Here is a 16,250-nt window from a genome sequence, read left to right on the forward strand (position 1 = left end):
GATGGTGTTATGTGTTTGTCTCTTTTTTTTTAATTGTCTGACAATAACAAGTGGTCAGATGTGTCCCTATAATTTGTCAATTGTAATTTAATAAATCATTTTAAATACTGACGATCCTGTGAATACTCCTGGTCTATTCAAAAGTTACAAAATCCAGCTGGTAGGTCTCAACGCTGACGTGGTTAACTCTGTTGCATAAGCTTATCTCATTCTTCCAAAGGAATATCTGAGGCTGAGCATGTGCTCTTCCAAGTTCAGCCCTTGATTTCACAGAAGTGGACCTTCCTGTACGCTGTAGTGTCCTTCTAGTGCAGTGGTTCTCTTCCTTTTCAGGCCGTGACCCCCAAAATAATGAGATTTTAACTGGGGACCCCCCGGCCTGACGAGCACTAAGAGTTGATTACATTTTGTATAACCCGGTTCTATTGTGAAAATAGCAGATCAACATGTGAGCGGCTATTTTAAAATTGTCTGCCTCTAATATTTGACAATTTGGCCAATGACAATGTTGAATTTGTCATTTTAAAGCTTAATTAAAAGGTCCTTAAACTGTGACTTTAGAAATGTGCAGATACCCTGTATACACTTAAACATTAAGCTGGTTTGTTTACTGTTCAGAGAGAAAACAATGGTGCACATTAAGTTAATCATCTGGGGACCCCTCAAAATAACCCACAGGTTGAGAACCACTGTTCTAGTGCAGTGTTTCTCAACCACTACCTGGGGACCTTTGGTGTGCCCCTGAGAAGGGTCAAGTGTGCCCCTTAAAACTGCTTGAAAGCCAGTATTGTATTGTATTTATAATTTAAAAAATGATTTAAACTAGTGAAAACAGCCGATCTAGAAACACACAGCGCCTCGAGGCGTTGTGTGCTTGTAGATCTGCTGTTTTCACTACTGTTGTGCGACAGCCTTGTATGATGAAGCAGTGCTTTACTTTGGGAAGAAACGTACACATTTGAAACCTGGAGATACAAGGTTTCTTCCCGACAGTGACGATATTTACACCCCCGTATTATGTTGGTGTGCCCATGGATTCTTGGGACATGAAAAGTGTGCCCATGCAGAAAAAAGGTTGAGAAACACGGTTCTAGTGGACGCATATCTAACCAACTAGTAGGTCTACTAAATAGCCAGCCAGCCAGCCAGCCAGCCTCATCCCAACCTCCCGCCCAGAGTTGCTCTTTAGTCTTGACTGCTCTTAACCAGCATCGTGTGAGATCTGAGCCCTTCCCATAATCTCAAGCTTTACTGTGGCTTCATGAGGAGGTGATGTACCACAGCGCTGCCTGCCTGGGTGCTACACACACAATCATTAGACCAGTACACAGACACAAACCACAAGCAAGCAAATGGCGGTTTCAAGTGCCAGCGTGGCCCAAAACGAAGAGCCGCCCCAAGGTGCTGCTGTGTCACGGAGCAAATGAAATATTTGAGGAGCTTAGGATAACACGCAAACACACGCACACACACATTCTCAAATTGAAGGCATCATAAATCTAACATCCTGCCACAAGGAAGAGCTCTGGTGGTTCTGTAGTGGTCCATGTGCTGGCTAGGGATGGGGCGATAAGCGAGAATCGTATCGTGGAGATTTCATTTATCGTGATATCGTCCTCCGTCATGCACTGGGATCAATTCACCTTTTATTTGCCGAGCTGCATATCCGGTACCACTTAAACCCTCTATAATTGGTAAAAGGTACTTATAATATACGTACTTGATACAGTCTTTCTTTATACGTACTTGATACAGGTTTTTTTCACTCTATCAAATGTCTTTGCCAAAAAATAGCCGATCTTCGAGCTTGTAGATTTGCTATTTTTTGGAAAATCGTGATTTCTTTTGTCACAATAATCGTGATATGAAATGTTCATATCGTCCCATCCCTACTGCTGGCATGGGATCTCACCACTCTTAAATGATCAATCCTATGTGATTATCTTTATGTGTTACTTTTTAAAGCTCGCTCTTAGAGCGTTTTAGAGTTTCTCTTTGTTTCACAGTACAGCCAAGAAACACGGTAGAGTGGATTACATTCAAAATGTCTGGGCTTACGAAGTACAGTAGAAAGCTTAATTTATACTTTGCAGCAAGAGCGAGATGATGTGGCTCGACAAAAATAGCAGATCTCCAATCTTGTCATGATTGAAGTATAAATCAGGCGTAAATGCGTAATTATGCTCAGTGTCTGAGTTAGAATACCATGCATACTGTTTTGAGTGGGAGCGTCAGAGTGGTTTCAGGATAATACTGTATGTTCCCTTTAAACGAGACACAAGAGTTCAGCCAACGGTTTGCTGTGCATGAAAATAACAATGATTGCAGCTTCAAAATAACAAGAAATGACGTCACCTTTCCTTAGGGCAGGGGTCTTCAACGTTTTCAGGCCAAGGACCCCTTGGTTGAGAGAGAGATGAAGCAGGGACCCCCACAACCTTTTCATAGATTCCATATAGTTTCATCGTTTGACAGCGCAATCATCAGTGTATTTTGGATTCATGTCAATTTGTGTTTTCAGATATTTAACCACTTGAACCATCAATACTTAATACACTTGACATTCTTTTTCCCCTCTACACCAAACCTCTTTGCCGAAAATAGCCGATCTACAAGCTCACAACGCCTCGCAGCGCGAGGCGTTGTGAGCTTGTAGATCTGCTATTTTTGGCTAAAGTTCTCAAAATACAGACGCTAGGATTCAAGTGGTTAAAAAGGAGAAAAAGGTTTCTATCACACAAATATTTGGAGGACCCCCTGTAGTAACTCTGAAGACCCCCTAGGGGTCCCAGACCCCCTGTTGAAGACCCCTGCCTTAGGGTATTCTGGAAGTGAGATGATCAATCCAAATCTTTACACTGCCATTTACCTCTAGTCTCGTCTGTGAATATCAATTTGTACATTCCATTCCAAGTCACACATGGTGGGGGGGTGGGGGTGAGACCAAAATAAGTAGCATATTTACAGCGTGGACGCATTTATTTAGCAACGGCAGGCAGCTGTGAGAGTTTCCACAGTGTGGTGTGTGTTTGTGTGTGTTCGTCAGAGTGGGAATGAGGTTGGAAATAACCATAAAACACTTGTTGGCTCAGGATCCCTAGGAAAGGATGGGGAAGCGAGTTGCTGGTGAAGACCATGGCCTTTTGAACCAATTGAAGCCAGTAGAGTAAATGTGCAAACATTTTGAGGGAAAAAGGATAGCATTAGACTGCCCTCAGTGTCCACCATATGCCAGTGTTTCTCAACCACTGTGCCTGGGGACCTTTGGTGTGCCCCTGAGAAGGGTTAAGTGTGCCCCTTGAAACTGCTTGAAAGCCAGTATTGTATTTATCATTTTAAAAATGATTTAAACTAGTGAAAACAGCCGATCTATGTAGATCTGCTGTTTGCACTACTGTTGTGCGACACCTTGTATGATGAAGCAGGGCTTTACTTTGCGAAGAAATATACACGTTTGAAACTGGCAGAAAAAAGGTTGAGAAACACTGCCATATGCTGTAGCAGTTAATGTCTAAAACAATGTGTCCACTTGCGATAGGTAAAACCATGATTTAATTCCATAGTATTCTTTTTACTGTTCAGATAAAGATGGGGTGCCATGATTTTCTCCCCCCTTAAACATGATGATCAGGTGTATTATGATTATACTAGGAGGAAGATTTTTCCAAAGAAGTGTACAGAAAGTGTTAAAATTATGTTTTATGGTGACCCAGCTGAAGTTACACAGAGAAGACATATTTTCATATTATAACCACACCTGGGGGTCTATTAGAGTAATGTTAACTCCATAGACTCATACAAAACAGAAAAAGTACAAAACTATGGCACCACCTCTTTAAATAACCTTTCCCTAGCTATTTCTCTTTCAAAAAGACTGACGGAAGAAACCAAAACAGACTTTTTTTCCACCCTACGGTGCTACCTCAAACACTATACAGTCAAATAACCATGCCCCAAATATAATATCGTTTGACAATCTGATGTTTATTCTTTCTCTACCATTGCAAAGTAGTGTTGAAGGCTCAACACGGTGGTACAACCAGATCTCATCTAAAGTTGTTGATGTATGACAGATAAAGAACAAACAAAAATATTTGCCATAATAAAATTAACAGTACAAAACACAGCTATGTATCAAGTCAAAGATGTACATGAAATTCTGTATAAATTATTGGCCTAAAGAGGTCATATAAAACTGTACATGACAATACATTTGCAATACATTACAATATTTATTCAAATGAAGCCAAGTAGCACCATGAAACACTATCAAGTCTCAATTCTTTGAAAATAAAGCACACAGTTTCCTTTACAGTAAATACAGCACTGCATTTGTAAAATGAACAGTGAAAGCACAGGAAGTACAGTCTAAAAACAAGTGAAACTGAGAGTTTGTATAGTCTAGAAAGTGTCTTTATTAAGCCTAATTTATACTCTGTGGTAGGCCTACAATGCTTGCCGAAACCAGCAAGCATTGTTGTGCAATGGAGTACACTGTAAATTAAGCTTTCAATGGATGGCATGTACGGTACTGTAAACATATGGCTTGTATTGTATTGTACTCATGTGCCTTCATGTCGTTACTTTATAACTGTGGTTACACTTAAATCAAGGGAAATTAAAACAGGGTTCAGAAATAAAAAAGTAAAATTAAAAATAAAACATTCTAATTAAAACGGGGTTCAGAAATAAAAAGTAAAATTCAAAAATAAAACATTCTAAAACTGTAAACTACTACTAGGTTTTGTTACCATGGTGACGTCCGATGCTTTTGACCACTTCCTGTAAGTCCTTTTGTGGTCAGTCTCCTTTGTTTGTTTGTCTCCTATTTCTACATACATCATCCCTCTCTCTCTCTCCGAATCTTTCTAACAGAAACAGTAGATGGTTGTGATCTGATCTGTGTTTTTAAAACGTATTCATGAAATCCCTCAGTGTCCTTCCCGTATTCGTTCCCATTCCCCAACCGCTCAACCCCATTTTCCCCCATCTACTGTTACCAAATGTTCAAAGCAGGACAAGGCAGACGCCTTGAAAGTCTTTTTGATGTTCCTTCCTCATTTCTTGGAATAGTCCTTGTGCTTGAAAGTACGTCCTCCTGATTGGCTGAGGGGTGACGAGGGCTTGTTCAGATGTTAAGTTGCTCTGAGTTCTGACTCAGTGTGTTTTTCCATTCAGAGGAAGTTATTGGAGATCTGGCGCCGGTGCTCGAACAGGTCCTCCACCTCAGCGCTGTAAGCATCACCTGATGGAGTGGATGGAGAGAGATAATGGGACGGTTAGGGCTGTCACGATTATGACATAATCGTCTAATCGCAATTATTTTGCATAATCGTCATAATCGTTTCCATGTTGAGAAATATTAATATAGTTACACTTTCAAAAAGTAGTGGAAATAGCCGATCTACAAGCTCGCAACGCGTCGCCATGCGACGCGCTGTGAGCTTGTAGATCGGCTATTTCCACAATCAGTCCCTCTCAGTCACCCGAGAGGGACTTGGAGTAGAACCGCTGCTCCTACACTTGGAAAGGAATCAGCTTAGGTGGTTCGGGCATCTACTACGGATGCCCCCCGAGCGCCTTCCTAGGAAGGTCCTCGATGCACGTCCCACTGGGAGGAGACCCCGTGGCAGACCAAAGACCAGATGGAAGGATTATATCTCCAAACTGGCTTGGGAACGCCTCGGTATACTCCCTGAGGGAGTGGAGAAAGTTGCTGGGGATAAGGAAATCTGGAAATCTCAGTTACTCCCACGACCCGATTCCGGATAAGCGGTTGAAGATGGATGGATGTTCTTTTTTAAGTATAAAATTGTCAAATATGTCAGTAATTTCTTTGTATATTTAAGTTATGTGTCATGATTGCCATGTCCAATTTCAAAGCCTACAAGCCAAACAGAAATGTAATTAATCGCAATTATTAGAGTGACAATTAATCGTAAAATGTCCTAATCGTAACAGCCCTAGAGATGGTTCAGCTGAGCAGACAAGACACAGTGGAATTTGGAGGGAAAATCCCAGTTGGGCGAACAGACTGTAATTATTGTCCACGACATTGCAAGCGGAGCGCCGCGCGAGTTACGAAGCCGTGGTGAATGCAATCGTTATATTTATGCCCAGGCCGTAAGGCCTGGGCAAGCGCACGATAAACGCATGAATGGGATGAAGATCGCTTGCTTTACAGTCTGTTCGCCCAACTGGGACACCGCCCAACTGGGACTAGCCCGAATTTGGAGTGGTTTTTAGAAACAGAGATGACATGGGTCTTTGTACCTGCGTGGCAGCCGAACATGAAGACTCGCGCTCCGTCGTATTTGCACCGGCATCGCACAACATTGTTATGGAAATCTGACTCGGCCATGTCCAAGGATGGGTTCACCTCCACCTGCATAGAGACACATAGCAAGATGTTAGACACAGGATGCATAGATCAATTGTCTTGCGCACACTCCACACACACCTCATTCTGACTTTTATTTTCCTTATACCGCTTTTATATTAGTGTTGTTTATGTATGTGACCTACAGCATGCCAGCATCCCAGCAGATCCAATTCCAATGTATGCTATTTACATAAACAAAGAATGATTATATCAATGATGATAAAGAAAGATTACTTATGATGATTCATATAATGTTCATGACTGAGAAGTGATTTGTCGAATTATTCTTCTCTTCTATTTTATTCAGAAACAGGTGCTCAGTATGGTCCTCCACAAACCTGGAATTAACAGTCAACAGAGCTCACTGATGGAGAATGTACCGTTCCCCTTGGCAACGTCATGAGAAACGAAGCTAGATTCTAAACCAGTGGTTCTCAAAGTGGATTCCAGGGACTCTGTGGGTTCCTTTATGGGGGTCTAAATTGACCCGTACAAGTCTGTAACTCTGACAGTGTACAAATGGAACCAAATGCACCCTAACGGGTCCATTTGGTTCCATTTGTACACTGCCAGAGTTAAGGGGAGACCTTGACATTTTAAAGTTTGAGAAACACTGTTCTAAACAGTCCTTCTGAATTACAAGCGAGGAACCAGCTAGCCATGTGACAAGCTTAGAAGCCACCGCATGGGTTGTGTAAGACATTGTGTGTGTTGGGGGGTGGTGGGTGTTCTGGAATGACATGACATCACTGTCTAATCCTATCCTTTCTCCTAGAGAGACGTGGGGGGTTGGGGGACACTTTTCTTTTGTTTTGTTCCAGCCTATGATTGCAATGTAGTCATGGCCGATGGTTGGTTGCTATGTTTGCTTGTTTTCCACACTGTCTGTCTGTCGTACATAAAAACACACGCACGCACGCACGCACACACACACACACACACACACACACACACACACACACGTAAATGCTTTTTCCTGATATACACATCAAACAGATAACCTGACCACATTTTTCAATAAAGCTACTGTCTTTCATTTTCCATATATGAATTCTGCGGTTCTGGTCATATTTATAGAGAGAGAGAGTTAAGTCGTTAAAATATTCATAATTATCATCTTTTTTCATTTCATCATGTTTTCTGGCCAATTTGTGTCGGTCAGCTTCGTGTCCGCACAGTGTGTTTAGAGGGACCCCATGATTTTTTTGGCGCTTAGTTTTATTGTCCCGGTGTTAAAAGCACAATATTAACTGGGTTCCAGTAAGATGCCCGCTATAACGTTTCAGGCAATAATCTGAAACAAAAAGGCCTGCAGTCTCTTTTTACAGCACAATGAAAGCTTGTCACTGTCATATAAAAAACGCTGTGAGGTCGCGTCGCTGATGTTTAAAATGACGGCGCAATCAGGGGCAATCAAGCTTGAGGTGGACGTGACTCACTGGTTTAAATGCGCGGCACCTAAAAATGGCTGCTGCCCCACGTTTCTTCTTGGCACGGAGACAAAGAGAGACGCCCGGTTTGCACGAAAGACACGCCAGTGGCGTAAAGTAACTAAATACATTTACTTACATTTGTACATTTGTACATTTCAACTTCCAATACTTTTACTTCTACTCCACTACATCTCGGATTCAAATGTTGTACTTTTGCACCACTACATGTATTTGAAAACTTGAGTTACTAGTTACTTTGCAGATATCCACAAGTTTCCGCGGGAGTTTACTGGAGACTATCGGGACCAAACTTCCGGGTTTAACAGCAGACATACAAGCTCGCGTCGCAGATGCAACCCGTTGTGAGCTTGTAAATCGGCGCCGGAAGCTCGGTGCAGACGTCTGCGCAATGCACTATGGGGCGTTGGAAACTCGTGGATACATTGTAATATTATAAAACATACAGAAACCACATTAGCCCTATTTTATGCCTTGGCTATATGAAAATAGCCGATCTACAAGCTTGTAGATCTGCTAGTTTCAAACATTTTCTACTTTTACTAATGGTAGTAAGTATATTTTGAAGCCAATACTTTCGTACTTTTACTCAAGTACATTTCAAATTCCAGACTTTTACTTAGCCTATACTAACCCTAACCCTAACCCTAACAGAGTATTTCTACATTGCAGTATTGATACTTTTACTTAAGTAAAACATTTGAGTACTTTTTCCACCAGACATGCACTCTCCCTCCCCTCAATCGCACACTTCTAATGCAAATTTATGACCAACTTAACTACTGTTGCACCACATTTTCCACCGCGACCACAAAAGGGTGTCGGAGCAAACGGTTGCCACAGCAACAAGGGATCACTGGTTTTTTGACATGCATGTGATTGTCTCCTGGGACATGACTCAGCATGTTTCACTGGAGCCCTATATAGTCCTGATGGAGCGCTCACACACGTACTGTATATCTCTGCTGTCGGGCCGAAACCTCCTAACTCCAAAATGTTCATTTTCGGGAAAATGAACATTGTGGAGTTATGAGGTTTTGACCGAAGGGCTTTTTACTATTTTCCATTGGTTCAATATTGTTTTAACCAACACTCAGATGTAAAGGGTGTTCAATAGCCCTGATTTATGCCAAATAATCTAAAACCTCAAAAATGGAGATAAGAGGTTTTGGCCAGACAGTGACGAATTATGCACGTGCATGCAAATGCACGTGTACCCTGCAGAATCCTCAATGCTAGCTTAGCACTGAGAGTTACATTCTTGCAAAACACACAGACGTGCACGCGCGCACGCGCACACAAATAAAACTTCTATATATACTGCATAAACCGTTGTGTATATATAACGTTATGAGGGGTGGTGAACAACATCATCATATTATCAGAACACAAATAGAACACAGCGGTGGGTGGAGAGGGGACACGCAGCTCTGTGACACAGCAGATGTGACGTGAAGATTTGAGCAGAGTGAAATAGAGCGGCTTTGAGGAGAAAGCACAGTGGACGTTTCAACCGCCGGGCAGCCGACCTGAGCCTCTCTAACACAGTGGTTCTCAACCTGTGGGTCGGGGACACCAGGGGGTCCCCCAGATGATTAACTTAATGTGCAGCATTGTTTTTTCTCTCACCAGTAAACAACCCAACACACGGTTTAAGTTTATAGAGGGTATCTAAGGTGACAATGTAAGGACTTTTTAATAACTCTAAAATGACAAATCAAACATTGGCCAAATTGTCAAATATTAGGGGCGGAAACTTTGAAAATAGCCGATCTACATGCTCACAACGCCTCGCAACGACCTGAAAAGGTTGAGATCCACTGCTCTAACAATCCCTTCCACATGCATTCTATATCATCAAAATCAGTTTAAGCAGATGTAGATCTGCTATTTTCACAATTTGTTATACTAAATCTAAGTACATCAACTCTTAGGGTGCCCAGTTAAAATATGATTATTTTGGGGGGTCGAGGCCTGAAAAGGTTGAGAACCACTGCTCTAACAAACCCTTCCACATGCATTCTATATCATCAGAATCAGTTTAAGCATTTTTAACCCTACACGCTCAGTTGTGTGCTTGCAGATTGGATATTTTCGAATAGTTGGAAGTTGTGAGTGAGATCATTAGATCAGCCCAGGCTTGAAATAGTTTGAAAGTCTTCTGTTATGGGGGTCCCTGGCACAGGAATCGCACAAAATCATTTCAGACGGGGGTCTGCGGCCAAATATCAATCAATTTGGGGGTCCTTGGCGTAAAACTATTTGAGAACCATACTGTTCTATATGACTGGGAAATGCTGACAGGTTTCTTTCCACTGTCAATAAGTCAGCCCTTTCTCTGAACTGCTGGACTAATGGTAGGTCTACTTTCGCTATAAATGCAGGTTAAATCCCCTGTTCTTAAATATGCACACACCCGTAAACTACATACATACACGTAAACGCCTGCAGGCCCAGCCAAGACCCATTTAGCTGAAATTACAGTCTCTATCATTGCTTTTTATCTTGTGTTCGTTTCGAAATGGTGCAACGCTAACCTTTGTTTTTGCTCCCTTTTTGTGATTTTTTTGCACCTTCTTGGCTTTAAAAGCATTTCACGGTTAATTTAAGACGCAGCCGCCCTTCTTAAATAGTGGACGTTATTTCACCTTGATGAGTTTATTTAACTTCTTATCATTAACGTTTTTTGTTAAGTAGCTTGTGACAGAATAAGCAGCACTTTAACTAAATACTTATTATGGCTGACTTCAGAATTGCCTTTGAGGAATTAATTTTGGTTTCAAATACATTGTTGCTTTGCACAAGGATTCAGTAATTAAGGTTTACCGAATTAATCCTGGAGTCACTATTTTAGTGTCAAAAATGTAGATTTTTCAAAAAGAAATGTCTTAAAATGTTTTCAGATAGACGATGTACAAGCTGACCTGTGAAACTGTTGATTGGCTATTTACACTATTTGTCGCGATGAAGTACGTATATAGGGCTCAAGTGGTTAATTTACACTCTGTTGTACGATGGTGTCATGTGCTGCAAATTGCACATCTACAAGCTCACAACACGTCAGACTGTCGTACTGCAAATCAGTCTTTAACCCCCGCCAGCTCACCTGGAAGATGTATTCACCGGGGCGTATGTCTGTGATGTCAACCCACTGGCAGTCGATGTCATGGCGGTAGGTATCCCAGCAGCCCACTGAGATGCCCTGCTCCCCCATGTTGTAGCAGGAATACCTCTTACTTAGTCCTTGAAGAACAAACAACAACAGATACTTTTACCTTGGAAGACTGTGATTTAGCTAATCGTTAAGGCTTGATGGGTAATATGTTTCTATAGTTTTTGTTTTCTTCAAGAATAAAGTGAAATAAGAAGAGATTCCATTTTCTGCCACTGCAAAGGACCCTGTTGTAATGTCATTTAAAACAGACAGTGTGGCATCTCTTTGTGAATTAAAAAATGAAGGCTCTTGTCTTGAGACTCACCAGGGACATGCCTGTGCTTACGTGTGGTGGTTTGATTTGATTAGAAGTTTGCATAGGAAAAGGTACAGTTTCACGACGGTACAGTTCACTGGTACAAGGTCTACTAAAAGGAGATCCTAGAAAAGACTAAGCTTATTTCCATAGGAAACCACTGAAGTATCTTATATAACATTGAATGAAAGACGGATAGAACACAGTACTATGCAGTAGATATAGATTAGATATAGATATAAGTTATATATATATAGATATAGGTAAGGTTGACTTGGCATTGCATTTATTTGTGTGTATGATTTGTATGTGATTATTGTCTAAAGTGGTTCAAATCACTCTTCAGATAAATAAAGGATAGATAAAAAAACATGTATAATTGAATGAACGTTTACCATCAGGGCAGTAGGTATCCTCCAGACAGAAACTGGCTTTGTGACCTTCAGCCACCCTGGTTCCATTCAAGGTTAGAAGGTCATAATGGGTGAAGACCTCAATGCTGTGGTAATGCCTGAGAGGAAATGGCAGGAGAGGATGAGATGGGGACATGACAACGGGGTGGGATAGGACAGGACAGGACAGGACAGGATAGAGCAGCAAAGAGAGAAGAGAGCAATGTGATAAAGATGCGAGGAGCTCAATCGGCTGAGGTTTTGGACAAGGTTGACGCCCACTTGCGGCTTCTATGCTGAAGCTTCATGGCAGGGAACATTGAGTGTAGCAACATTTTCATAAGATACCCAAAGAAATGTTTCTTTTTTTATTTACATGTCACCCACTTCCACTGTACTTTCAGCGGAGATGCGCATAGAATGACAGACAAATAAAATGCAGTAGGCCTACTATGCAGGAAAAAAGGGGGAAAATACAAAAGAAGTAAATTTTTTTACAAATCGCTCGCTACCAATGTGATTTCTTCGGAGCCGGAGACGCGCATTTAACATAGAATGACAATGACAAATGAAACGCAGTACTATGCAGGAAAAAAGGGGGACAATACCAAAGAAGTGTTCTTTTTATTTTCACGTCGCCCGCTACCACTGTGCTTTCAGCAGAGAGGCGCTTGACACAAGACAAGAGGTCTCCCAGTCTCCCTCTCCCTTCTGCATCACGAGCCTAGGGGGGCGTCAACCTTGTCCAAAACCTCAGCCGATTGAGCTCCTCGCGATAAAGATAGAGGGAAAGGATATGAAAGCATATGTCAGAAAGAAGTGGTCAAAGTAACTAGTAAGTATATTCCCCATTGACTGAATCATTAGACAGTGGTTATGGCTGTTTTACTGTTCCTTTTCCCATTTTCTTTTTCTTGAATGATTCCCATAGGAAATTAGGAATAACAATTGACTCTGGCCCCAAAACCACAAAAGCCCAGAATATGTGTACTGTACATACAGTACATATGACATCCATAATTCTTGCTACCGTTGCGAGGGCGCCAGATGGACAAGGGCAGCAATAAAGTGAAAGTCAAACCGTGTATTTGTTTAAGGAGGTGGCGATAGCGTTGTGGGGAGGAGTGCTCTGAACGCCGAACTCTGCTGCTCCTTTTGGGACGCAGAACCACAGAACCCACTTTGATAAGATCAGCCACACCAGTTTGAACCCATATGCTGTCATGGCTGTCATGACTGTGATGACGGTAACAACTGGGTGACCAGCGAAAAGACGGTTTATTGTAAGCCGTTGTTTTTGGTGGATGAGGGGACCAATTTATCTCAGTTAAATTACAGACATCTGCGTGTCAGGAGTTTGATTACATACCGTACAGATCTCCTCATGTATAGCAATGTACTTTCCCTATGCTGTTAACCACTTAAACCCTATACTGTATACTTAGCCAATCAACAGGCTCACAACATAATCGCCTAGTGACGCATTTTGAACTTGACTTTTCTTTTTGAAAGTTCAAATATTTTGACATATTGACATGCCCAAATGGGAATGTCGGTTTGAAAATGGTTAACCTACTATATCGTCGTTGTCGGGTGGAAACCTTTTATGTCCAAAAGCGTTCGTTTTGTATTTATCATTTAAAAAATGAACTAAACTAGTGAAAACCGCCGATCTACAAGCACACAACGCCTCGCGGCGCGAGGCGTTGTGCTTGTAGATCTGCTGTTTTCACTACTTTTGTGCGACGGCCTTGTATGATGAAGCAGGGCTTTACAAAAGAAGGTACACATTTGAAACTAGGAGATACAAGGTTTCTGCCTGACAACGACGATAAACAGTACTAACCAAAGAACATTACAGTACTTTCAAGAATAGCAATGTTTTGTTCTTAGAGCCCACTTTTAGTCTAATAATATCCACCACTTGTGAAAAATAGATGCCCACAAAATAATGTCTGACATGAAAGCTACTTTATGAGTCATCTGTAAATCTTTGCTTACAAAATAGTAACAGTTGGTCTTATGTTTGACAATATAATCATCTGTGCTGCGGAACATTGATTGATGAAAGTCGCTAAGCAATGTTTCTCAAAGTGGATCTATGGCATTTTTAGGATGAAACCCTTCACTTTGAGTTTGACTTTTTTGACTTTTAACAACGCCAGGTTCGGTGTAACCACAGCGCTAAATCAAACAGTCCAAATACTCTAAAGCTACTCATCTGTAACCAAGTCGAATCTAACAGACTGAAATTCCCATTTGTCCAACATACTTTAAACCTACTCGTCTGGAACCAAATCCCCAGCCCATACCACCCCCGTCAACTTGGGTCGCTTGCTGCACTTTCAATTGTTTATTTGATGTCTCCATTTCATTTAATGTGTCTCCTGAATATTACGCCTTTTTGTGAGCAATGTACGTACTGTAGGTGTTTCATGCCATTCTAAAACGTCTTTAAATCATTCATTATTTCATGGCCCTTCTTTGTATTTGCATGCTGTGGGACAGTATTTGGACTGTTTGATTTAGCGCTGTGGTTACACCGAACCTGGCGTTGTTAAAAGTCAAAAAGTCAAGTGAACCTGAGCGCAACGGTGGAGACGCGGGAGTGTGGGGAACACACCACTGACTATTGCCGATGATGGAGAGGTTATATAGCTTTATGAAATGAGAGCCACTCTTGCCGATTTCGTAAGAGACTCGTCGCCAATTGCAAGATATTTAAAAGTTATTTGGGGCCATGAAGATAACCTCTTCTTAAGGATTTATATTGTTTGTGTTATTGTTTACAACCACAATTATTCACGTGTGGAAAGATCGCAGTTCCACTAGTTTTACTTGTAGGCTAGTGTAGGCTTAGAAGCCTTTTCAGAAGTGAATTTGATGTTTTCCATTTAATGATTTCCTTTATCCTCATCTATCTTGCGCAAATGCACGCAGCTGTTTAGGTTTAAAAGCCTAGTAGGCTTTTCAGAAGTTAATTTAATGTTTTCCATTTAATGATTTCTTTTATCGTCATCTTGCGCTAAGGCACGCAACTGTTTTCGCCAGGTTTTAAGGTCTTATTTTAGTTGTTTCTCATAAGCTCGCAACCCTCCTTGCCCATTGGCCCCCACCGTTGCGCTCAGGTTCACCGGGAAAACCATGGTTGCGTGGGGCGTGTCACCGGCACTTTAAGCAAAACATGCGAGTACTTTTCCCTCTAGTGTCAGTGTACCTGTGACATGCGTGCCATGTCCAGCTCTCTCTCGAGGCCCTGGGTCTGAAGTCGGCGCGGCCCATGTTCATGATGCGGGAGGAGAAGCGCAGGAGGCGGCGGTGGCCGTAGGGCCAGTTCATCCTGGCGGCGGACGACGACAGACAGTTCTCCTCGTTGGCACAGGTCAGCAGGTGGAGGGGACGGTCCTCCAGGTAGGCAGACTCCTGGACCAGCTGCGCGTCCAAGACCAGGTCAGGGGCAGCTGCAAGAGGTCAAGGGATCGGGGGTTAACACGGATAAATAGTACAGAATATCTGTACTACTTATCTAACCACTTTTATGTAGTATTTATTAGGGATGGGAGGATACGCGATATTGTCGTTTATCGTGATAAAAAACACTCACGATAATTGTATTGTGGAGATTTAATTTATCGTGATATCGTCCTCCGTCGTGCACTGGGATCAATTCACCTTTTATTTGCCGAGCTGGTACCACTTAAACCCTCAATAATTGGTAAAGGGCACTATAATATACTTACTTGATACAGTCTTTTTTCACTCTATCAAATGTCTTTGCCAAAAAATTGCCGATCTACAAGCTCACAACGCGTCACATTTGTGATGCGTTGTGAGCTTGTAGATCGGCTATTTTTTGGCAAATGTTCCGCCCCAGGATAATGTATTTTGATTATCGTGAAAATATCGTAAATCGCGATTTCTTTTGTCACAATAATCGTGATATGAAGTGTTCATATCGTCCCATCCCTAGTATTTATACAAAAAAGAGATAATTAGGGATGTATGAATAAATTTTTTGTTAATGCATAACGATCTCTAGATGCCTTTAAGAGCTGCATTGGGCTGAACGTTGAAGGGGTTCGTTCAGGTCAGGATCACAAAGTACTCAGGTACACTCCATATACTAAGAGAGTGTAAGAAAAAAAAGTGGTCTGGCCCGATCGGTTGGGACTGGATTTCCCTGCCACCGAAGTTGTGGGGCACCAACCAGGGCCCAGTATGCAAATATGTTGCGAGTTTATCAACAGAGGCATTTTATTTATTTATCCCCATTGGACTACTCCACACAGAGTAGAGATTTCAGACTAATATCTATGCAGTGATATTAGTCTGGCCATGCCAGGCTATACGAATTGGCCCTTACTGGACCCGACTGTTCAACAGATATACATGTGGATATGAATATAAATGGAAATTGGTGCATTTCTGTAGTGCCTTTCTCCAAAGTGCTTTACAATGTGTGTTACATTCACACAGCGACAGTGGAGGAAACCATGCCAGGGCAGCAGCATTGGGAGCAGTTGGGACTCTCAATGACACTATAACACTGCCGCCT

At 41.9% G+C, this 16,250-nt stretch overlaps 1 protein-coding gene across 1 annotated transcript in view; it reads right to left on the minus strand.

The window, feature by feature from the left end:
* Positions 1-5,174: 5,174 nt before the first annotated feature.
* Positions 5,175-16,250, minus strand: part of LOC308281604 (lysyl oxidase homolog 4-like) — a gene marked incomplete at both ends in the record, with an annotated part of 41,297 nt that continues 30,221 nt past the window's right edge. The window contains 5 exons of the mRNA XM_080721830.1: positions 5,175-5,245; positions 6,274-6,385; positions 10,940-11,076; positions 11,699-11,814; positions 14,913-15,156. Of these exons, the coding sequence (XP_080577956.1) occupies positions 5,175-5,245; positions 6,274-6,385; positions 10,940-11,076; positions 11,699-11,814; positions 14,913-15,156 (680 nt within the window). The remainder of the gene's footprint in view (positions 5,246-6,273; positions 6,386-10,939; positions 11,077-11,698; positions 11,815-14,912; positions 15,157-16,250) is intronic.

Source organism: Nannobrachium achirus (genome assembly GCF_963921795.1).
Source record: "Nannobrachium achirus genome assembly, chromosome: 3".
NCBI lineage: Eukaryota > Metazoa > Chordata > Actinopteri > Myctophiformes > Myctophidae > Nannobrachium > Nannobrachium achirus.